The sequence below is a fragment of the Sceloporus undulatus genome, chromosome 5 (assembly GCF_019175285.1).
Source record: "Sceloporus undulatus isolate JIND9_A2432 ecotype Alabama chromosome 5, SceUnd_v1.1, whole genome shotgun sequence".
In the NCBI taxonomy this organism is placed as follows: Eukaryota; Metazoa; Chordata; class Lepidosauria; order Squamata; family Phrynosomatidae; genus Sceloporus; species Sceloporus undulatus.
In genome coordinates, this window is record NC_056526.1 from 3,318,198 (window position 1) to 3,342,179 (window position 23,982).

Sequence of the window (23,982 nt, forward strand, 5' to 3'; positions counted from 1 at the left end):
GAGGGACGCGGCCCCTTTAAGACCCCCCACCTCGCCGCCGCCTTTGAACAGGTGGAAAAGGATACACAACGTTCTAAAAGAGAACGCGGGAGGGGGGAATGACAGAAGGGAGAGGCAGCCAGTAGGAGGGATGCTGGCGGAGAGCTCGACCAATCAGCGCGCGGCTAGGCGAGAAAAGGGCGGGGCAGGGGAGCTGGTGGTGTTGCAGCTGGAAGAAGGTTAATCAGTAGCAGCAGTGGAGAAGGAGGCCATGGCCAAGCGAGTGGGCGCCCCCCAGCAGCAGCAGCAGCCCTTCCACGGGGAGGACTTCTCCTTCGTCAGCCCCTTGGTCAAGTATCTCCTCTTCTTCTTCAACATGGTCTTCTGGGTGAGGCTAACAACTGGGGTGGGTTCAGACGTGCATGCGTGTACACGTGTCTGGAGTATACGTGTCTGGAGGGGATCAGGTGCTAGAGCTCCCAAGGGAAGGGGAAGGAGGGAGGCAGGGTTTGTACGCCTTTGCCCTTGAGCCTGGGTCTTCGGGGGGGGGGGGCAGTCATGGCTCCTGGTTCTCCCTGTGGTCCGCCCCAAGACCCCCTGGGCAGAGGCCCCCTGGCTTGAAAGGGTTGGGGTCACCTTGGAGATAGGACCCAGGTCTAAACATTACATCCATTTAGGTTTGCAATACGCCTTACCTGCAAAGCCTGAAGGTGGTTTTGCATGCAGTATAGTTAATAATATTGGGCATGGGGCAAGGTTTGGGTACCTTGAACCATCAGAAAGCAAAGGTCTGTAAAGCAAAAGTATATACAGGGGTGTGTGTGTATACTCTCTCTCACTCTGTGTGTGTGTGTGTGTGTATGTGTGTATAAATCTGGACCATTTTGGGGTTTGGATTATTCCAGATTTTGGGGAATATCTGCATCTGTATAATGGGATATATCTTGGAGGTGAGACCCAAGTCTAAACATGACAGTTGTTTAGGTTCTGTATACAACTTACCTGCAAAACCTGAAGGTGATTTTATTCACAATATATTTAATCATTTTGGGCACATTGATCCATCAGAAAGCAAAGGTGTTACTACTATGTCACCTACCCCTGTGGACAATGTTGGATTTTGGAGTATTTTAGATTTTGGAATATTTGCATCTACATAATAATAATAATAATAGTAATAATTTTTATTTCTACCCCACCTTTCCAAATGCATGATCAAGGCGGCTTACAGGACAAATATCTTGGAGACGGAATCCATACATTTCGTATACATCTTATACATAAAACCTGAATTCTGAATATTATACACAACATTTTAAAATAATTGTGTGCGTGGAACAAAGGTACAAAACACACTGCAGAAATAATCCCATTTGAGACCACTTCAACTGCCCTGGCTCAGTGCTAGGGAATCCTGGGAATTGTGGTTTTTCGGCACAGAGAAAGAAGGCTCAATGTCTCACAAAACTAGAGTTCCCAGAATTCCCTAGCTTTGAGCCGGGGCAGTTAAAGCGGTCTCAGACTGGGTTATTTCTGCAGGTTTTTTCGGATGGAAGTTTGTGTACAGTGAACCAGCCAAAAGGAAAGGGGTCACTGTCTCAGCTGCGTATGTGGACAATTTGGCATACTTGTGCCTACATAATATCTTGGAGATGGGTCCCAACTCTAAAACATGACATTCATTTATATTTCATATACACTTTGTATACAAAGCCTCAGTTGGTGACATTTATACACAGTTTGGTACATGAAACAAAGTTGAATCAGAAAGCAGAGGGGTCACTGTCTCAGCCAACCGTGAACCGTGTGGACCATTTTGGATTTGGGAGTATTTCAGAGTTCCAGATAAAGGAGACTCAACCAGAATCTTTTCTGACTTGAATTTTGGACCTTCCGTGATTCATTTTCTACCTGAGAATTAGTGAGGTTTCCTCAGATAACGTGGCATATGTTCTGAGAGCGTTGCTCTTTGCAAATGTGCTCTTCTGTTCCCATCCAATTAGGATCAAATTGTTTAATTGTCAGACTATTATTCCCAGTTTCACGGTCTACTAGGTTTTACTGACTAGAGGTTTGGACCGTCCGGGATTTGACTTTTATCCAAGAATCTTGGAATCCGTGAGAGATCCTTGAATAATGTGCCACGTTCCAAGTTCCAAGTAATGCTGCTTTTTGTAATAGGATTTTGTAATAGGATAGGATTCTTGCAATCCTCCCTATGGCAGTTTCCTTCACTTTTGTTAATCAGTCCATTTGGAATTGCTCCCAGGGCACCTCTCACAACTGGATAACCATTTTTATGTTCTTTTCAAAAGAATCCATTATTTTCTGTTGTTATTAATCTCATTACTATTATTAATCCAAACAAAAATCCATCAGTGATACTTTTATTGGCCAACCGAAATGTACAATATACTTTCGATTGGCCAATAAAGGTATCACTGATGGATTTTGGTTTGCATTTGTTAAAAGGCCAACACAGCTACCCCAGCATGATCACTATTACTGTATATCTAAATTATTAGATGGTGATTATAATGTTGTTATTGCCATTGCATTTCCAGCTGTAAGAAGACAATTTCCTGGCCCTTTCCTTGACAATGATTGCCTTGTAGGATTTTTTATTTTGAATTCTTAGAGGAGTAGAATTGAAAGGGTTCCCTAGTAGTAATCTACTGTACTCTAAGCCATTGCCAGTGCAAGGACCCACTGCCATCCAGCCTCTGATTGAAAAATTCCAATGAAGGAGTTACTTCTTTAAGTTCAAGGCTGATGCTTTGTACCAGAAAGGACAATTTTATAAGTCTCGGGGTATCATTATCTTTGTACCACCAAAACCCTGTTTCCAACTCTATGATTCTGTGACTCTGGAGACCAGGGTTCGAATCCCAGCTTGGCCATGGAAACACCTGGCTGAGCAAGATTACATGTGAAAGAGATCTGAACATGAGTCAACAGTGCAATGCTGCAGCTAAAAAGGCCAATGCGATATTAGGCTGCATCAATAAAGGTATAGTGTCTAGATCAAGGGAAGTAATAGTGCCACTCTATTCTGCTTTGGTCAAGCCCCACCTGGAATATTGTGCCCAGTCCTGGGCACCACAATTCAAAAAGGACATGAGAAACTGGAGCGTGTCCAAAGGAGGGCAACTAAAATGGTGAAGGGTTCGGAAACCATGCCCTATGAGGAGAGACTTAGGGAGTTGGGGATTGTTTAGCCTGGAGAAAAGAAGGTTAAGAGGTGATATGATAGCCTTTGTTAAATATTTGAAGGGATGTCATATTGAGGAGAGAGCAAGCTTGTTTTCTGCTGCTCCAGAAACTAGGACCCGGAGCAATGGATGCAAGCTGCAGGAAAAGAGATTCCAGCTCAACATTAGGAGGAACTTCCTGAGAGTAAGGGCTGTTTAACAGTGGAACAGACTCCTTCCTCAGAGTGTAGTGGAGTCTCCTTCCTTAGAAGTCTATAAGCAGAGGTTGGATGGCCATCTGTCGGGATGCTTTGATTTAGATTTCCTGCATGGCAGAATGGGGTTGGACTGCATGGCCCTTGCGGTCTCTTCCACCTCCATGATTCTGTGATTCTATTGTGGGGACAGACGGACACATGAGTCCCACTTTTGGTCTACCGAGGGTTCGGAAGTTACAAGCAACATGAATCTCCTTATTTTATTTTGCTAGAAAGGTGTAATAGAGTAACATTTCAAAAGCAACGTACTAAGCAAATGTGGATTGTATTTGATTTTATTGCTGCGATGAGTAACATCTTCTGAGTCCCTGTATTGGGAGAAAGGCGGGATATAAGAAAATAATAATAATAATAATAATAATAATAATAATAATAATAATAATAATTAGTATGTAGCAAACAGCAGCAACAAGTTACTTTTCCAGGGCTGTGACATGTAGTAGGAACACCTTTCTTATTAAAAGTAACTTTCTGAGTTCTGTGCTGAACATTATTATTATTATTAAACTTTATTTCTATAGCGCTGTAATTATACACAGCGCTGTACAAAGTTGGTAAAATTAGGAGTAAATAAAAGCCTGTCCAAGGCGTACATTCTAAGATAATAACATTTAAAAGAGGAATAGATAAAATTACCATGTAGAAAAGAAAAAAACAGATTAAAAACATCAAATATCAAACAAATCACATCACATCAAATATTGTCAGACAGCCAGATGACAATCACAAATTCCCTGAGAATGCTTCCCTAAACAATATGGTTTTCAGCTCTGTCTTAAAGCTGGTTAGGGAAGTGATAAGCCATGAATGCAGAGGAAGAAGGTTCCAGGAAGGTTCCTCTTTTCAGAGGAACAAAAAGTTCAAAAAGGGGCGAGAGGAGGAGAATTTTAAAGAGCTTGATATAATGAAAGTTTGGATAAAACTGTATTCAGAGGTGAGTCATGAACTCAAAGCCAACTGTTTTCTCAGAGAAATACTGGGGAAATCACTGCTTTGTAAACTGGGCTGCCATTTGCTCCATTGCTTGTAAGATGTGTAACAATTCTCTCTTTGGAGGTTAGCATCTGCGAATGAGACATGGAGCATCCTTGCAACAGATCCAGTGTCTCTAGACTCCTAAATTTCTAGATTTCTATCAAGCTCCTTGTTCTGCTGACCTACAGAATTCAAAGGTATAGTAGCCACGTTCATCTATAAAACCAGTCTGCAAAGAGATCTTGAGACAAACTGAAAGGAGCAAATTGACAGCATGAGCTTTCATAGACTGAAGTCTGCTTCTTCAGATGCATTTGGATTAATTCCCCAAATGCAACTGAGAAAATAGAACTTAAGTCTAGGAAAGCTCATACTGCCAGCTTCTTTCTTTCATATAGCCTCAAAGGTGCTTCAAGATCTCTGGTCAGTTGCAGGTTGATGTCCAAAGAAGGACCTGCACATTGTTGTTGTTATGTTTCATCAGGGCAACTTTGACTTGTTGTGACCCTCTCCTAGGTGTTTTCTTGGCAAGATTTATTTTGTGGAGGTTTGCCATTACTTGCCCCTGAGGCTGAGAGAGTGTGACTTCCTCAAGCTCAGCCAGTGGGTTTCCAGGGCTGAGCAGGGATTTGACCCCTGGTCTCTTGGAGTTTCAATTTCAGATGGACACACCATACTGGCTTTCAAGGCAACAATGTCCTAGGGCTTTCTTGGCAAAATTTCTTCCAAGGGAGTTTGCTATTGCTTCTTCTGAGGCTGAGAGAATGTGACTTCCTCAACCTCACCCAGTGGGTTTCCAGGGCCAAGCTGGAGGGATTCAAACCCTGGTGTCCTGGAGAGATTTAGCCTTCTTTGTCAGAGAGGTCTGGTGCCACAACAGATTACAGATCCTAGGATTCTGTAGCATTGAGCCATGGCAGTTAAAGCGGTATCAAACTGCATTCTTTCTGCAGTGCAGATGCAGCCTTAGTGTTTTTAAACTTTTAAGAAGTCATAGAATCATAAAGTTGGAAGAGACCACAAGGGCCATCTAGTCCAACCCCATTCTGCCATGCAGGAAATCTCATTTTGTGTTGGCTTTTAAAAGCATTTGTTTTAATCTGTTGGGTGCCATCCATATTGAGAGAAAAGCAGGTTATCAATAGAATAAAATAATTCACTTCCACAAAGTGCAAGGGAAGGAGTGTTGTCCCCTTTCTTGCAAGGATAAAGGATGGAGTTAAATGGGGTTTGCAGGTGAAAAATAAACTCTCAGGGGTGGAACTGGTAAGGCAAGTTTTATGACCCTAAGATCTTCAGTGGCATTTGTGAAAAGAGCTAAAAGTGGAGGGTGTGTCTGTTTGGAACGGAGAATTTATTGGGAAATACATGGTTGGAAGGCTTACGGCCCAGAGGCAAGCCCAGGGAGCCTAATTCTGCAATGTGGATGCAGCCATAAACACTTGTGAACTAGAACAAGAGTGGGGATGATGGGCCCCTTGGGTCATGTGAGGCTTTAAACCCATTTTTGGGCCCCAAGGCACCCTTGAAGGCCTGGCATTACCCAGTGCGGTAACCCATGGTGTCCCCCATTGACCACTTCCCATCCCACACCAAGCAGAATCCTTAGTGATGTTTTTTATTGTACTAATGTTACTCATAAATCATTATTCCCCTATATCACTGGATCTAATGGTAATAGTTTTTGGAAGGTTTTTCGGGCTTTGTGGTTGTGTTCTGGAAGAGTTTATTCCTGACGTTTCGCCAGCATCTCTGGCATCTTCAGTGAAACTGGTGAGGAAACACAACCTGCAAATGATCTATAAACCGACCAAGAAAATCCAGCAAATGCTGTGCTCTGCAAAGGACAGGAGAGACCCTCTCATGGTCGCAGGAGTTTCTCTTACGGTACATTTTAAATGGAAACAGGCAAATGCCAGAGCCCGTTTTTACCTGAACACAGATATTTGAGGAGCAGTGGTGTCACCCTATTAGGGTGCCACTTGGTGCAGTTTGAACCCCTCGCACGCACCCCCAATGATGCCACTGGGCCCTGGTTCCCAAATATTTCTTGTAAAAAGAGAAAAGAAGGAGACATCTTATACAAACAGATACTCCCAAATGACACAAATGCATGATGCTGAGCCCCTTGGGCTTTACTTCTGCATAGGCACCATCCATTGGATTGCTTAATAAGCTGTCAAGGTACTACAGGGTGCTTTGTTGTTCTGTGCAATTATTCTTGGCAAGGTTCGGAGTCGCTTGGAAACCCTTTGCTGAGTATGAAAAGAAGGTGGGAAAGGAACAAATGCCAACAAAGCAGCGTTGTGGAGTGGGAAGGGAGGCAGGCTTTTGTCTTTGGCTCCTTCCCTCCTGCCTTCCACTACTTTTGCTGATCACTTTTGCTCTCAAAAGGGAGGCTTGTGTTTCAGGTACCAGGGGCAGTAAGGTTACCACTAATTGTGCACTTAATGTGCTGAATGAGCCCATCACCACTCATGCTATTGGCATGGCAGAAGGAAGAAAAATATGCCAAGCCACCATCATCCATGGTCTGGAAGCCACCAAGACCTCTGAGGAGTGGCTTAGAAAGCTGGATATGTTTAGCCTGGAGAAGAAAAGGTTAAGGCAGAGATTCTCAAACTCTGGTCTAACAGGTGTTTTGATCTTTAGCTCCCAGAATCCCAAACTGTTCGCCAAAATGGCTGTGGCTCCTGGGAGCTGAAGTCCAAAACACCTGGAAAACCAGAGTCTGGGAATCACTGGGTTAAGGGGTGACGTGATAGCCCTGTTTAAGAACTTGAAGGGATGTCATATTGGGGATGGAGCAAACTTGTTTTCTGCTTTTCCAGAGAATAGGACATGGTGCAGTGCATGCAAACTACAAGAAAAGAGATTCCAACTCATCATTAGGAGGAACATCCTGACAGTAAGAGCTGTTTGAGAGTGGAATACACTGCCTTGGAGTGTAGTGGAGTCTCCTTTTGGAGGTTTTCAAAGAGAGGCAGAGTGGCCATCTGTCAGGAGTGCTTTGATGGTGTCGTCCTCCATGGCACAATAAAGTTGGACTGGGTGGCTGTTGGGGTCATAGAATCATAGAATTGTAGAGGTGGAAGAGACCGCAAGGGCCACCCAGTTCAACCCCATTCTGCCATGCAGGAAATCCAAATCAAAGCATCCCTGACAGATGGCCATCCAGCCTCCGTTTGAAGACCTCCAAGGAGGGAGACTCCACTACACTCCAAGGAAGGAGTGTGTTCCACTGTCGAACAGCCCTTACTGTCAGGAAGTTCCTCCTAATGTTGAGGTGGAATCTCTTTTCCTGTAGTTTGTACCCATTGTTCAGAATCCTGTTCTCTGGAGCAGCAGAAAACAAGCTTGCACCCTCCTCAACATGACACCCCTTCAAATATTTAAACAGGGCTATCATATCACCTCTTATTCATCTCTCTGACTTATAACCAACTTCAAAGTCTGCTTCCAAACTTAATCCACACATGTACAACAATAAACACCACACTGCTGCTTTAGCCATAGCTCTCAACCAACCGAACATGCCAGCTGTCAACTGTCACCTGTGAGTCAAAAAAAATGTGTGTTTTTTTTTAAAGACATATTACACCAACAGTTTCCTCCATCACTGCTGCAAAAGGGTGAATCTGCCACAATCTGGTGCACCGTCCCATAGTCTGGCACTATTGCTCCCATCATCTCCAGCCATCTTGGCCATGCAATTTTGAGGATGCTGGCAGTTGTAGTGGGATAGAAATGATCATATGGGCACAGATCATGGGAAGCAAGAGAGGTCCTTCTTCATGGCTACTCCTAATAGTCTGAAGGTCCTTTTCCAGGGAGACCAGAAGTAGTCCCTCCTTGCTGTCCTTCCATCAGCAGCTGAATACTTTTTAATTTTTAATTTTTTAAGTAAGGACATTTAAGAGGATGCTATGTTGTTTAGAATTGTGCTGGTTTTTAACTTCATCTGCTTATTATTAACTGTGCGTTTTAAGTTGCTTAAATATTATGAATTGATTCTGTTTTAGTATTGAAGTATGTGTTAACCACATTATACTCGTTTTAGCTTGTAAAGCCGCTTTTATTTCCAGATTTGGAGGAAAGTTGGGATGTATGCAAAGATGATGGTGATGATCAATAATGATTAATACATGATCAATAAAACATCAGGGGAGTCCCCTGTTGGAGAAGACAGATGTGGTGTGCAACATAGCCAGGGGCTGGAAAACGATGACTTAAGTGTCAGTTTCTCACCTTACATCTCAGCATTAAAGACCAGTCTCTTCTAGCAGGCCTATCCCAATGATCATTAAATTGTGCACTTTCAATAATTAATTTTGAAATGGGGATTGTTCTAATATGTATATATCTTATTTGTTCTTTTAAATTGATATGTGTGTTTTAATTGATGAGTTTTTAACTGATGTTATGTATTTGTTCATCTGTTGTTGTTCCCTGCTTCAATCCGTGGGAAGAGGCAGGTGAGAAATAAATGATGATGATGATGATTTATCTTTTGCAGATGATTTCCATGGTGATGGTTGCCGTGGGGGTCTACGCCCGTCTGATGAAGCATGCAGGTAAGGAGTTAAGGACTCAAAGAGAAAGAAAAAGGATGCTTTTACAAAACTGATAGGAATTCTGGCTCAAGGCTGCTGAAAGGCCAGGTGATGCCCATAGAATCATAGAATTGTAGAGTTGGAAGACATCACAAGGGCCATCCAGTCCAACCCCCAGCCCTGCAGGAACTCTCAATCAAATCATCCCAGACAGATGGCCATCCAGCCTCTGCTTAAAGACCTCCAAAGAAGGGAAGGAGTGTGTTCCACTGTCAAACAGCTCTTGCGGTCAGGAAGTCCCTCCTAATGTTGAGGTGGAGTCTCTTTTCCTGGAGCTTGCATCCATTGTTATGGGTCCTGTTCTCTGGAGCAGCAAAAAACAAGTTTGCTCCCTCCTAAACATGACATCCCTTCAAGTATTTAAACAGGGCTATCATATCACCTCTTAACTTTCTCTTCTCCAGGCTAAACATCCCTAGCTCCCTAAGTTGTTCCTCATAGGGCATGGTTTCCAGACCCATCACCATTTTGGTTACCCTCCTTTGGACACGCTCCAGTTTCTCAATGTCCTTTCTGAATTGTGGTGCCCAGAACTGGACACAATATTCAAGGTGGGGCCTGACCAAAGCAGAACAGAGTGGGACTATTACTTCCCTTGATCTAGACACTATACTTCTATTGATGCAGCCTAAAATTGCATTGGCCTTTTTAGCTGCCGCATCCCGCTGTTGACTCATGTTCAACTTGTGGTCTACTAGGACTCCTAGATCCCTTTCACATGTACTATTGTCAAGCCTGGTGTCCTCCATCCTGTATCTGGGCATTTAATTTTTCATCCTAAGTGTAGTAGTACCTTATGGATGGATGATGGTGGTGGGACTGAACTGTCTGCTTCTTCTCTCCCTTCCCAGAGGCTGCCATGGCCTGCCTGGCTGTGGACCCAGCCATCCTGCTCATGGTGGTGGGCATCCTGATGTTTTTCATCACTTTCTGTGGCTGCATTGGCTCCCTGCGTGAGAACATCTGTCTGCTGCAGACGGTGAGGGCAGAGGAGCATCAGCCTATGACTTCTCCAGTGACAGTTTCATGGAGAAAGAAAAAGGCTTGAGGGGGGTCTTCAACATAAGGACTCTTCCCACATTCCTCAACTTTGTTTCTGCTGGCTAAGACTGATGGGATTTGTAGACCAACAGTATCCAGAGGAACAGTCTTTCTCCACCTCATTTTGATCTACTGTACCATGTTTCTGTGGGGATAAAATACTGTTATTTAAGGCAATTGTTTTTGCTGTTCTTGTGGTATTTATTTATTTATTTGTACATTCACTCATTCATTTGTTTCCTTTTAATACTGGATTGTAAAGTACAGTCAGCCCTCTCTATCCATATCTTTATCCATGGATTCAAACATCCCCAGCAGATGCCAAGGGCCCACTGTAATAATAATAATACCCCATTGTATATAATGGGACTTGCGCATCCACGGATTTGGGTATCCATGGGGGGGGGGCCTGGAATCAAACCCCAGCAGATGTTAAGGGCCCACTGTATTATACATTTTAATATATGTATATGTGTTGTGTGCTTTCAAGTAATTTCCAATGTATGGGGGCACTAAGGCAAACCTATCACAAGGTTTTCTTGGCAGGATTTCTAAAGACAGGGTTTGCCTTTGCCTCCCTCTGAAGCTGAGAGAGTGTGACCTGCCTAAGGTCATTCAGTGGATTTCATGGCCAAACAGGGATTCGAACTCTGGTCTCACACTACAATGCTGAAACCACTATACCATACTTGATCTCGTTTGTTTACCACTTCTCAAACCACTAAGGCTCTTGACATAAAAACATTAAATATTGAATGCATGATGGAAAAAATATTAAAAAGCAAATGAAGCTCTTCTTTAAAAATAATTTTAGCACCTCAGTCAATTAAAAACAGCTTAAACTAGCCAGGGCAGCAATCCCTGATTTTAAGAGCCAAAGGCCAGTTGAAATAGCACATGTTTAGTTGCCTGCATGGTGTCATGGTTTGACCATTGGACTATGACTCTGGAGGCCAGAATTTGAATCCATATTTGACCATGGGAGCCCACTGAGTGACCTAGGGCAAGTCACACTCTCTCAGCCTCAGAGGATGGCAATGGTAACTGTGTTTTCCAAATACTTCATCTCCCAATATTCCTGATAGTTGGCCATGCTAACCGGGACTTATGGGAGCTGAAGTCCAAAACCACTGGAAGAGCAAATATTGAGAAGCAGTGCTTTAGCGCACTTCCTTAGACTACAGTTGTCCTTCCAAATTTGTGGCTTTGATTTTTGCAGATTTAATAATTCATGGATTTGATTAATATGTCCTCTCTAGGAATCTCTAGGTCCTCCACTGTGACTCTATTGTCAGATTCCACTGAAGGCCAATGGTAGACTTGCACTGGAAGACCTAGAGATTCCTAGACAGGTTTTCCCTGGGTTTAAAAAATAGTGGTTTTTTATTTGCATTTTCCCCACTTTCATTGGAGTCCTGCACCTGTATAACATGAAAGCTTTCTGGCACAGAATTCTATGTACTTATACAAACTACAAATCCCAGCATCCCCCAGGGTAGAGCTGTTGCAGTTGAAGTGGCCTCAAAATGCTATAAATGTGTAGTGTAGATGCACCCAAAGTTAAAAAGAGATACGGCTGAAAATTTGCTCATAAAAGAAAACGTTTTTTAAAAACCAGTTCAACCAGCTATTCTATTAGAACATGACTGATATGAAAACAAGGCAAGGAGGGGTGAAGGTCAAAGAGGTTATTCCTCCGCAGGGTTGGTTTTTGTGGGAGAGATGGACCTTGAATGCTTTTTTGGGGGTGCAAAGATCTTCCCTGATGAGAGTTTCTCCTCTCTGCAGTTCTCGGTCTGCCTGACGGTTATCTTCCTGCTCCAGTTGGCATCTGGCGTTCTGGGCTTCGTCTTCTCAGATAAGGTAGGTGCCCAAAGGCTGTTTGGAGGGCTGCATTCTTCCATACAAGGTTGCCCAGGCTTTGAGATCTTTGGTGCAAGGTGACCAGATGCTCTCCTTTTCCAGGATGTGTGTAACTTTTCAACCTTCTGTCCAGGAGGAACTCCAAAATGTCCTCCATTTTGAGCATGACTAAGGAGTCCATCACGTAACACCACGCTTGCTTCTTCCCTTTTGGGAAATCGGTTTACTTGGCAGGCTGCCCTCGCTGCAAATAAGGGGAATAGGATGATATCTGATCTGGGAATTGAAACCCTGTCTCTAGAGTCATGGTCCAGTACGCAAAGCACTCTGCCATGCTGGCCCTTATGCAGTACAGTTGGCCCTCCACATTTGTGGCTTTCACTTTCATGGATTTGATTATTTGTGGTTTTGATTAATATGTTCTCTCTAGGAATCCCTAGGTCCTCCAGCGCAACTCTGACAAAAGTTGACCATAGAGTTGTGCTGTAGAACCTAGAGATTCTCTCTAGACATTTGTAGGTCCTCCAGCATGATTCTATTATCAACTTCTTGCAGATGTTGACCATAGAGTTGTACTGGAGGACCTGGAGATTCCTAGAGAGGTGTTCTTTTAGGATAAAAAGAATAATGTTTTTATTTGAGGTTTTTCCACATTCACAGGGGTCCTTCACCCCTAACCCCAGCTGATGTGAAGGGACCACTGTAGTGTAATCAAGAAAGTTGCTGGTGTATGGATGACCATTGCTTATCCTTGTCCAGGAAAGACCACAGGTGGCACACCAGTCGGAGCTGGCACCAAACACTCCAAGCCACAAAGTTCACTTGGGCTCCAGTGACAGGACCTAGGATGGATCCTGTCTGGGAGAAATACTCCCAAGTTATGCAAGCTGAATATGGAGATAAGGATGTTGAGAAGCTAGAGTGTGTCCAGAGGAGGGTGACCAAAATGGTAAAAGGTCTGGAAACCATAAAGCCCTATGAGGAGAGACTTAGGGAGTTGGGTATGTTTAGCTTGGGGAAGAGAAGTTTAAGGGGGTGATATGATAGCCATGTTTAAATATTGGAAGGGATGCTATATGGAAGAAGGAGCAAGCTTGTTTTCTGCTGCTATAGAGACTAGAACATGGAGCAACGGATGCAAACTACAGGAAAAGAGATCTCACCTCAACATTAGGAAGAACCCAACAGTAAGAGCTGTATGACTGTGGAAGACATTCCCTTAGAGAGTGGTGGAGTCTCCTTCTTTGGAGGTTTTTAAACAGAGGCTGGATGGCCACCTGTCGGGGGTACTTTGATTCTACATGGCAGAATGGAGTTAGACTGGATGGCCTTTTGGGGTCCTTTCCAGCTCTATGTTTCTATGACAAGGGAGAATTAAAATCCCTTTCTCATTTTCTCTTTGCATCCGACAATCCTAGTAATAGTTGTGCATGATTGTGATCTGGAGTCTCACTGGGACAGAAAAAGACCAGGTTTCTTGGGTTTTCCCCCTTCTCATTAGGTAGACAATCATTTACTGTATGAGGAAAATGTGAAAATCCACTCTGTACACAATCAGAAGCCTTCTCTTCTCTTTATGTGTGTATCATGACGTCTGGGACTACAACATTGGTACTAGAGGCCATATTTTGGGGGATGGAGATAAAGTCTTTGCTGGGATTTGTATGGAGGGTGAGGAAAGCGGATCAGCCGTTTTCAGACTTTGGGGAAAGTTACTTTTTTTACCCAAACTCCCAGAATTCTTCATGCTAGTCCAAGAAGTCACTTCCTAAGCTCTGGTGATAGTTCACTGTCACTGTGGTGCTGTTTCCCATTGCTCTCCTGCAAAGTACAACCCATTTATTCAACACTCTTGTCCTTGTTGTTGTTAACTGCCCTCAAGTCAACTTTGATTTATGGTTACCCTATGAATGAGAGAGACCTCCAAGCCCCCATCATCAGATCTTGCAGACTCAGGGAAGTTTCCTTGACAGAGTCTGTCCACTTGGTCTTCCTCTTTTTCTACTGCCTTCCACTTTACAAAGCATTTTAGTCTTTTCCATTGAGCCACATTGGGGGCATCTACACTGTAAAAATAGTGCAGTTTGATACCACTTTAACTGCCATGGCTCCACCCTACAGAATCTTGGGATTTGTAGTTTTGTGAGACACCAGTTCACTTTGGCAGAGAAGGTCTTGTAAACTTACAAATCCCAGGAATTCTAAAGGAGTCAAATTCTAAAGGTGTCTATCCACCTGGTATGCAGCCTTACCCTTTTCCTGCTTCCCTGACCTTGCCAAGTATTATAATCTTTTCCCCTTGCGCTTTCTCTTCCAGGCACGTGGGAAGGTAAGCGAGATTGTCAACAATGCCATTGTGCATTATCGGGATGACTTAGACCTCCAAAATCTCATTGACTTTGGTCAGAAGGAGGTAGGTCTGAGCAATATTTTTTATTATTTTAAATTTGTTGTTAGCTGCCTTGTATCTCTGTTGTTGTTGTTGTTGTTGTTGTTGTGTACCTTCAAGTCATTTACGACTTATGGCGACCCTATTACAGAGTTGTCTTGACAAGATTTGTTCAGAGGAGGTTTGTCATGGCCTTCCCCTGAGGCTGAAAGAGAGTGGCTTGCCCACTGTCACCCACTGGGTTTTGTGTCCAAGCAGGGAATCAAACTTTGGTCTCCAGAGTCATAGTCCAACACTCAAATCACTACATCACACTGGCTCTATGCTGGGAGAAAGGCATGATGTAAATAAATAAAAGAATAATACTAAAAATAATAATAAACATATGCAAATAGCCATTTTCTTACACTATCATTCCCAGCATCCCCCAGCAAGGGTGCAAGCCAAGGTGATATCTCCAAAATAGGTTCAACACCATGGATTGCTCCTTTAAAGTTTAAGCTCAGACCTAGAGTGGATTCACTAACCCACTGACCTGGAAGACTCTGTACAGTGGAATCTCTAATTGTGGATGCTTCCAGAAGTGCAATCTCCATGTTTTGAACAAAAAAAAGTGTGTATGCATGTGTGCAGTTGGCTCTCTGTATCCATAGATTGTGCATCCATGAATTCAACCATCAACAATTTGAAAGTATTCCAAACAGAATAATTCCGACAGTTAACCTTGATTTTGTCATTTTATATAAAGGATACAATTTTGCTATGGTATTGTATATAATGAGACTTGAGAATTTGTCATCCATAGGAGGTTTGGAACCAACTCCTAGAAGATACCAAGTGCCCACTGTATATAGATATATACTGTATATATATTTGACTGGAGAGAGGCATAGTGGTTTAAGTGTTGGACTGTGACTCTTGAGACCAGGGTTCAATTCCCCGGTTGGTCAAGGAAACCCACGTTGGGTGAATCACACACTCTCAGCCACAGAAGACTCCATGATAGGGCCTCCTTAGGGTCACTTTCTGCCTGGGTCAGAAAGACTTGAAGGCAGACAAGAACAACGTTTGACTGGAGGTATGGTCCGGAGGTGCACTGAGAGATGCAAACCTGGGCCATAGTGAGGCAGTGCATGGACTTGTTTCTTGTGCATCCCTGACCAGGATGTGAGGTGCATATCTAAAGCAGGGATTGGCAACTGCCAGGGGTTGTGGTAGCCACATTGGCCTCCCTTGAGAGATTCAAGGGGGCTGCCTACCTCCAAACAGCTTTAATTTTTCTTTTGAAATCGCTAAAAGTTTTTGACAATTTCTCCTTGTTTTGGGCTGTTTTAAGCCCAGGAGGGAAACCTGAAATCTATTTTTCTGGCTTATTTCCTGGGTGCAGGGAGGGGAGGTCTCTCCTGGGCTTAAAATAGCCCAGAACAAAGAGATGTGGCCCATCCTTACTTCAGAAGATGCTTTGTTTAAAATGAGGACCCCAAGACAGTGGCATGTGGGGGGGGGGGGCTGGTGTCATCTGTAGAGGCAGTGGGGAGTCAAGACTACTGTGACTTTTGGAAGTCATTTCAACCCCCAGCAGCCACCGCTGTTGGAAGACCTAATGCAGAGGCTGTTTGGACTCCGTCGTGGCTGCTGGGCAAGCAAGAAAAGGATGTGACACCCTTTCTTGGTCCCTGCACCCTCCTAGTGACACCACTGCCCTAAAATGAACAAATGAACAGGACGGGAGGCTTGTGACCAGCCTGTGGCTATGTATGAATGAAGAGTGAACCACAGTCTCTCTCTCTATTTCTCCATCCGTCTGTGTTGTCCCTTCCAAAACTGTTCCTCCTCTTTTGCTCACCTGTCTATATTTTACAGTGGTCCCTGTACATTTGCTAGGGTTAGGGATGGAGGACCCTTATGAATGTGGAAAAACTGCAAATAAAAACAACAACAACAACAACACTATTCTTTTTACTTAAGGGAACTCCTTTCTAGGAATCTCCAGGTCCTCCAGCACAACTCTGTGGTCAACATCAGCCCAAAGTTTATCACAGAATCATGCTGGAGGTCCTATAGGTGACCAGAGAAGTGCAGTGGTACCTCGGGATACGAAATACCCAGGTTACGAAATTTTCGGGATACGAAAAAATCCCATAGGAAAACATTGTTCCGGGTTACGAATGTGTGTTTTCCATAGGAACTGCTAGCTTCTCCAGCACAATTCTGTGGTCAATCTCTGGCAGAGATGTGCTGGAGGACCGTCCTAGGGATTCCTAGAGAGAACATACTGTATTAATCAAAATGCAAAATGTGGAGGACCAACTGTAGTTTGGAAGTCTGAGGAAAGGGGTTTTTGAAGAAAGGGGCACCTTTTCTTTAACGCATATGTGCACACTATCTGTCTTATTCTCTCTGCTTTCCCTCCTTCCAGTTCAGCTGCTGCGGGGGCATCTCCTATAAAGACTGGTCCCAAAACATGTACTTCAACTGCACAGCCCACAACCCCAGCCGGGAACGCTGCTCTGTGCCTTATTCCTGTTGCCTGCAAGCCGACGACCAGGTAGGTGAAGGCGGAAAGGCTCATTGCTGAAATATCTGCCCTACATGCAAAAAGGACCCAGTTGAGGCCCTGTTTATTATTTATATTTATTTGGATTTATTCATTTATTTCATTTTTATGCTGCCTTTCCCCCAGAAAGGGACCCAAGGCTCACAAATAAAAACATTTCAAAAAGCTTTACAATAAAAGTTTTAAAACAATTAAAACTTCAAATAAAAACAGTATAAAAACAAAAAAGAACCCTAACTGCAGCGCACGCACCATATAAAAGCCACCCCACGATTATGTATTAAAAGCCTGCCTGAATAAAACTGTTTTTGCTTACTGGCAAAAGGGAAGCAGGAAGGGGGCCAGCTTAGCCTCCTGTGGAAGGGAGTTCCAGAGGTTGGGAGCAGCCACCAAGAAGGCCCTCTCTCAGGTCATCAAGCAAACCTGCGATGATGGCGGGACCGAGAAGAAGGCTTTTTCCAGATTAGGTTTGCTAGTGCTTTCTGATTACTTGGTGCATTTTCATTCTATGTCTGGGAAAGTGACTTGTTTTTTTACTATGGGGGGAGGATTTAATAGTAAAAAAAAAACCTTTTCCAAATTCCAAAACCCTCTGAAGAGCCTCTGACAGTCATAGTTGCACAGAAGTGGACAGCTGTAGGCCTTCAGATGTAATTTGATAGGTTTCCCAGATGTTGGGGCTTTCCCTGGTGTTGAAGGTGAGGAGAAGGATTCTCAAGGTGAGAGCACTGCCTTGAAATACACATGTGTGTGTGTGTAGTCCTAATTGGTTAAACTCACTTTGGAATGGCATACCGTGGGTCCTTGTTATCTACTGGGGTTTGGTTCCAGAATCCCCCATGCATAACAAAATCCATGGATGCTCAAGTTCCATTAAATATAATGGCAGAGCAAAATGGTGTCCCTTATATAAAATGGAAAATCAAGGTTTCCGATTTGGAATTTATACCTTTTTTGGAATATTTTCAAGCCATGGGTAACCAAAAAGCCAGTGGATAAGGAGTTCCGACTGTACTTTGTGCAACTGTGGGTGATGTTTAAGACATCACCAGGGGTTGCTCCTTTGAACATCACCCTTGCCAAGGGACCATTCCAAGGTCTCAGATTTTGGTGGTGAAATCTAAGGATGAGTGGCAACTCTAATGACAACTCCCAGCATCCTTCATTTGCAACAGCTGGCATCCTTCATCTTTAGGTGTGCTGATTAGAGCTGTTAGGAGTGCACAAGTCAACAATATTTGGAAATTGCTCATAATTTCTACTGCTGATCTGGCATCCTGTATCAACACTAGATGGTGCTGCTGTATTGCCTTTTGGTTATTGTTATTTGCTTCAAGTTGATTTTGACTTATGGCAACCCCATGAATGAGAGACCTCCAAGTCACTCTCTCATCAGTTGCCCTGCTCAGGTCTTGCAGACTCTGGGAAGCCATTGTGACTTTCTTGATTGAATCCAACCATCTGGAATGCAGTGTTCCTCTTTTCCCCTTGTCTTCTACCTACCAAGCATTATTGTATTTCCTAGTGAATTGTGCCTTCCCATTTTGTGGCCAAAGTACAACAGACTCAGTTAAGTCATCGTGGCTTCCAGGGAGCGTTCAGGTCTGATTTGATCTATGACCCATATTGGTCTTTTTAGCTGTCTATAGTATCTACAGACCTCTTGTAGATGGAGCAAGTTTGTTTCCTGCAGCTCCAGAGAATAGGAGGTGTGCTGGGGTGCAAATTCTGGTGCAGTCCCATAATTTGGGGATGTAATTTGTCAAAGTCCCACACGATGACAGCCGTTGGTGCCCGTGCCAATGGGCAAACGCTCCCTTCCTGTGGCCAGTGATTAGACTGCCTGGTCATCATTATGGTTCTTGTCCTCCTGCTCCATCTGACCTGCCATTTCACTTCCTTCCAGTCGGTCATCAACACCATGTGTGGCCAAGGGATGCAGGCCCTTAACTTCCTGGAGGCCAGCGAGTTCATCTACACCAACGGCTGCATCGATAAGTTGGTGAACTGGATCCACAGCAACCTCTTCCTGCTTGGCGGGGTGGCCCTCGGCTTGGCCATTCCTCAGGTGAGCTTCCCTTTTCACCATCCTTGAGCTTGAGAAGGTTTCTTTTGTAGACCACAATCCTTTTGGGACACATATCCTTTTGGGGGTTTGTGTCAGTGTCGGTACTTTTCACAATGTTGCTGAAGGAAGTCTCTAGTTGCAACTTGGACAAGGTTTTTCATATAAAGTTGGAAGAGACCTCAACACAGCAATGTCAAATCCTAGCTGGGGACAGAGGGCATCTGTTTGATGAGGCCAGTCTGGGTCTTCTGTGTCCCCTTCCCCAGGCAAAATGTTGCAGAAGCTGAGGTGGAGCAAAGAATCATAGAATCATAGAGTTAAAAGAGATTCCAAGGGCTATCCAGTCCAATCCTATTCTGCCATGCAAGAAGACACAATCAAAACATCCCCAACAGATGGCCATCCAGCCTCTCTTTAAAAAACCCCAAAGAAGGAGCCTCCACCACCTCCAAGGCAGCATCTTCCTCTTACCCTCAGGAAAATCTTCCTAATGTTGAGGTCCTATAGCTTGAATCCATTGCTCTGTGTCCTAGTCTCTGGAGCAGCAGGGGAAAAAAGTCTCCTCTATCTTCAGTATGACATCCCTTCAAATATTTATTTATTTATTTATATTGTTTATTAACACAATCAAAAACATCACAACATCAAAAACACACACATTACATGAATGCATAAATATGCACAAACACATGTAGCCAAAATTTTACACAACTTCCTTCACCTATCAATATTGGGTTGTTACTGAAGTTTTAGCGTCTCTTCTGTATAACCTCATAAATCTATTTTCATACTATCCCCAAAAAGCGATTTCTCTATTCTTTCTCCTTCTCTTATAACTATGATCAGTGACACTGCCTTGGCATCCCTTCAACTATTTGAACATGGTTATCATGGCCCTAAGAGACCCAGTGTGGCATAGTGGTTCGAGTTCACCACTCATCCATGGAACCCACTGGGTGACCCTGGCAAGTCACACTCTCTCAGCCTCAGGGGAGGGCAATGGTAAACTCCTTTGAACAAATCTTGCCAGGAAAACCCAATGATAGGTTCACTTTAGGTTCACCATAAGTCTGGAACAACTTAAAGGCACACGACAGCAAACAACAACCGTGTCCTGCTTCACATTTCTCCTTCTCTTTTGCAGCTGGTTGGGATCCTGCTCTCCCAGGTTCTTGTCAATCAGATCAGAGACCAGATCAAACTGCAGCTGTACAACCAGCAGCACCGTGCAGATCCTTGGTACTGAAAGCACCAATGTCCAGAGAAGAATCCCCTCATTTGAGGATCAGACTCCTGCAAGGAACATCCTGGTGAGAGAACGGAGGACCTCTTCTTGGCTGAGATTGCAGGAAGCGTGAAAGCAATCCCCCTTTCCCCTTCTCTTCCCCTCCCAAATTTAAGATTAAGGCTCATGGGGGAGAACAGGGATGGCACCACTAAAACCCCAACTTTCCCTTGCATTTGTTGCCTGCAGATACAGAAGCTGTGGCAGCAATGGCTTGAGATGCTGGTGGTCAGTATTTGACCAGCCAGGCAATGCTTTTGGCTACTTCATTGAGGTGTAGAGAAAGGTTTGGGAGGGATGGTTGCTGGATAGATTTATCAGTCAAAGGTAAAGGCACCTCCTGTTCCATGCTGTGGGAGAAAAGAGCCTTCTGGACTCAAGATCTGTCCATACTGCCAGTCTTCTGATTTTGTGATATAATCAGGATGGTCTTCAACAGAGGAATAGGCAGGAAGAGACCAACGACTCTGAGACCAACGACCATCTGACTGGGATGCGAGCGTTGCATTCTGGATTACAGCTCACATGCTGGACATGGGCTAGACTAAATGACCTCTCAGGTGCCTTCTGACTCTGCGATTCTTTAACTGACCAATACAAGGATCAAGATGGAGGCAAGACCAGGAAAGCTAGTCGATCAGCCGGGGGAACCTTTGCACTTTAGATGGTTCCTTATTAGCAAATCCGTCTCCAGATTCTTCTAATGGGCACAAACTCTGTTGTCTGGAAGTGGAAATGCCAAGCATCATGCCAGGTTGAGTCTGGCCCTCGCTTCCTCCTCCTTCCCACTAAGAGCAGTGAGGTTCACAGCTGCCAAGGACAGCAAGTTTTCCATTGTTCAGTCAACTGTTGTATTTCCACTCTGATCAGTGTTATGTGTGTGTTTGTGGATGCCATCTTGATTTTTCAGTTTAGGCCTCCAAAATGGCCTGAATTATCAGTGCCAGCAGTAATGTTCACCAGTCCATGTGAGAAAAGCCCTGCAGTGTTGGATTATCTGGCTAATATCCCAGCTTGTGGCATCTTGCAGTAATCCTGCACATTTCCACTGAAAACTGGAGAACCAGTTCCCACCTGAGATGGTTCCTTCCAACATTTGTGAAGTATCCCATTGCCCCAACAAGGCTGATCCACAATTTATAGGCTCTCTTTCCATCTGGTGCCTCCCAAGGTCAACACAGCCATGAATTTGCTCTGGGCTTTAGACTGAATTTATCCAAGGGGCTGAAGCCTTGTTCTGTTGTTGTTGTTTGCTGTCTATTTTGGCTTATGGAGACCTTATGAATGGGAGATCTCCTAGAGCCCCTAGATTGTGTGATGATCAACACAATCATCAATATAGTTTGAAACGTGATGCTGGAAGAGAGTTTTATGGATACCACGGGCTGCTTTAAAAAGACAAATGATTTAGAGCAAGCCAAGCCTGAAATCTCATTAGATGTGAAGATGACTAAATCAAGGGTATCATATTTTCACCATGTCATGAGACAGTGGGTATATTTACACTGTATATATAATGCACTTTGGCACCACTTCAAGTGTTGTAGCATCATCCTATGGACTCCTAGAATCTGTAGTTTTACAAGGCCTGTAGCTGTCTCTGCCAAAGCATGCTGTTGCCTCACAAAACTACAATCCCAGGATTTTGTAGGATGGAGCCACTATGGCTGTTAGAAGTGGTGTCAAACTGCATTATTTCTACAGTGTACATGTACCTGGTGTGTCTTGCTGGAAAAGACTATAATGCTTGGTAAAGTGGAAGGCAGTTGGAAAAGAGGAAGGCCACATGAATGAATTTATTACAGTCAGAGACCAGCACATTTGATTAAAACATAAGATTAAAATATACATCTATTTAAACATAGAATGGATATAGTAAAATATTACAATATTATTAAAATATCATTCTTATTTTTATGAAATTATGATTACCAAGACTACATTACAGGTGGATAGACTCAGTCAAAGAAGCCACCCTGAGTTTGCAAGACCTGAGCAGAGCTGTTGATGACTGGGCATCTTGGAGGTCTCACATTCAGAGGGTCGCCATACATCGAAGCCTTATGTCAGGGAAAATAGAAAACACACAACAACAACAAAGAGGAGGCACTTCCAATTCTTGGCTAAAGAGCTGGCTTGTTCCAACTACCACCCTGAAATATATTGCTGGAGCTCTATACAGAACATTGTGAATCCCTCACTAATTACAGGTTTCTTGATTTGTAGGCAGGATCCATGATGACCATTAAACTGGGATAAAACCATGATAACAATGCAGTGCAGAAACTCCCCTACTGCTTTACACCCACAGCCTGCATATTTGCCCAGATCTTCCTAGCTGGTGGAGGTCTGAAGTGGTGAAAATTAAAAGATGGGTACAGCAGAGGCTGCTATTCAGATAGGGATTGTGAAGCGGGCAAGTGGGTTTCTAGCACATCCACACACACAACAGTCTGTCCCATGTACCACTGCTTTCCAATTTGTCACATCATGGGATGTGTTTAGCAGTGTAATTCTCAAACTGAAAAATCCTAAAATCTGCCTTTTCTAAGTCTATGATGATTTGAAGCTGTGTAAAACAGTGTCCTCAATCCATTTTTTTATGCACCGGTTACAGCAAAGCCACTGAATCAATGGGCATTTAAGAAATTAACCCTTATTTATGTCCCACTGATTCAAAAGGTCTGCTCATGGTGTAGGTCAGGGGCAGGAATAATCTTATACTCCCCCAAATGCTGGACTGAGTCCCTATATTGAGAGAAAGGTGGGATGTAAGAAAATATAATAATAATAATAAATAATGCAACTCCAAGCATTTCTAGCACTCTATTGGTTAGTTCCCAATGAACTAACACTCATGATAACATAGGGTACATCTGCACTGTAGAAATAATGTTGTTTGACACACTTTAAGTGCTGTAGCCCAGTCTTATGGGATCCTGGGATCTGTAGTTTTACACTGTCTTTAGCCTGCTCTGCCAAAGAGCTCTGGTGCCTCACAAAATTACAAATCCCACTGTGTAGTTGTGTCAAATAGCATTATTTCTCCAGTGTAGATGCATCCGTCATCATCAGTTTCCTTGTGAAAATATGGGATCCAACACCATATTAAGTCTTTTGTGTGCCATATAAAGGGAATTTTCAAAATGGTGCAACATGATCTCCCTGCCACTTCAAGGCTTTGAGGGAATATTGGGGACAGGTCTACTTGGCGACACTAGTCAAGCAGAATTCTCACTCAGCACTAGCGGGTTGGGCAGCTAACTGAACAATAAGGAAGGATAAAATGGCCCCTGTAACATTCTTAGTCAACAGGGATCACATTTTTCCAATTCCCTTCGGGGACCTGGTGGCCTTCAAAAACCCTTGTCCTAAATCTTGACCAGTTCATCCTATAAAAGAATTGAAAAGGGAATGATTGTGTATCAATTGTTTTTTCCCCTAATCACTGAAAGTATTTTGTTACTGAATTGTAATTGTTGTGGTCAATATGGCCGGCCTTAAGTTTATGTAAGAATGAATATGAACTGTATGTGATTTGGGTTCTTTTTCTTTCATCTGTTCCAGTATAGGAGGATTATAACTGAGTTGAAGGTACTCAAAGAACTCTATTTTGTCAAATGTAAACTTTATTGTTACTGTGCAGATGGGAAAAACAGGTCTTACATTTTATTCGTGGTCTTCTGTCCGGCAAGGCCATCTTGAACTCAGAAGATGCAAAACAACTTCCTACAAAGTTAGTT

At 43.5% G+C, this 23,982-nt stretch overlaps 1 protein-coding gene across 4 annotated transcripts; it reads left to right on the top strand.

The window, feature by feature from the left end:
• The first annotated feature begins 195 nt into the window (after window positions 1-195).
• Window positions 196-21,922, top strand: TSPAN33 (tetraspanin 33). Of its 4 annotated transcripts, none has more exons than XM_042469939.1 (8): window positions 196-367; window positions 8,940-8,997; window positions 9,888-10,015; window positions 11,866-11,940; window positions 14,258-14,353; window positions 16,749-16,877; window positions 18,793-18,954; window positions 20,099-21,922. In XM_042469939.1, the coding sequence occupies exons 1-8, from the start codon at window positions 251-253 to the stop codon at window positions 20,198-20,200; spliced, it is 867 nt and encodes a 288-aa protein (XP_042325873.1). In that variant the 5' UTR covers window positions 196-250; the 3' UTR covers window positions 20,201-21,922. The 4 variants fall into 4 exon arrangements, with proteins under 4 accessions (XP_042325873.1, XP_042325874.1, XP_042325875.1 ...); XM_042469940.1 differs by having other exon boundaries at window positions 201-328; XM_042469941.1 differs by lacking the exon at window positions 196-367 and adding an exon at window positions 4,246-4,382.
• Window positions 21,923-23,982: the final 2,060 nt, after the last annotated feature.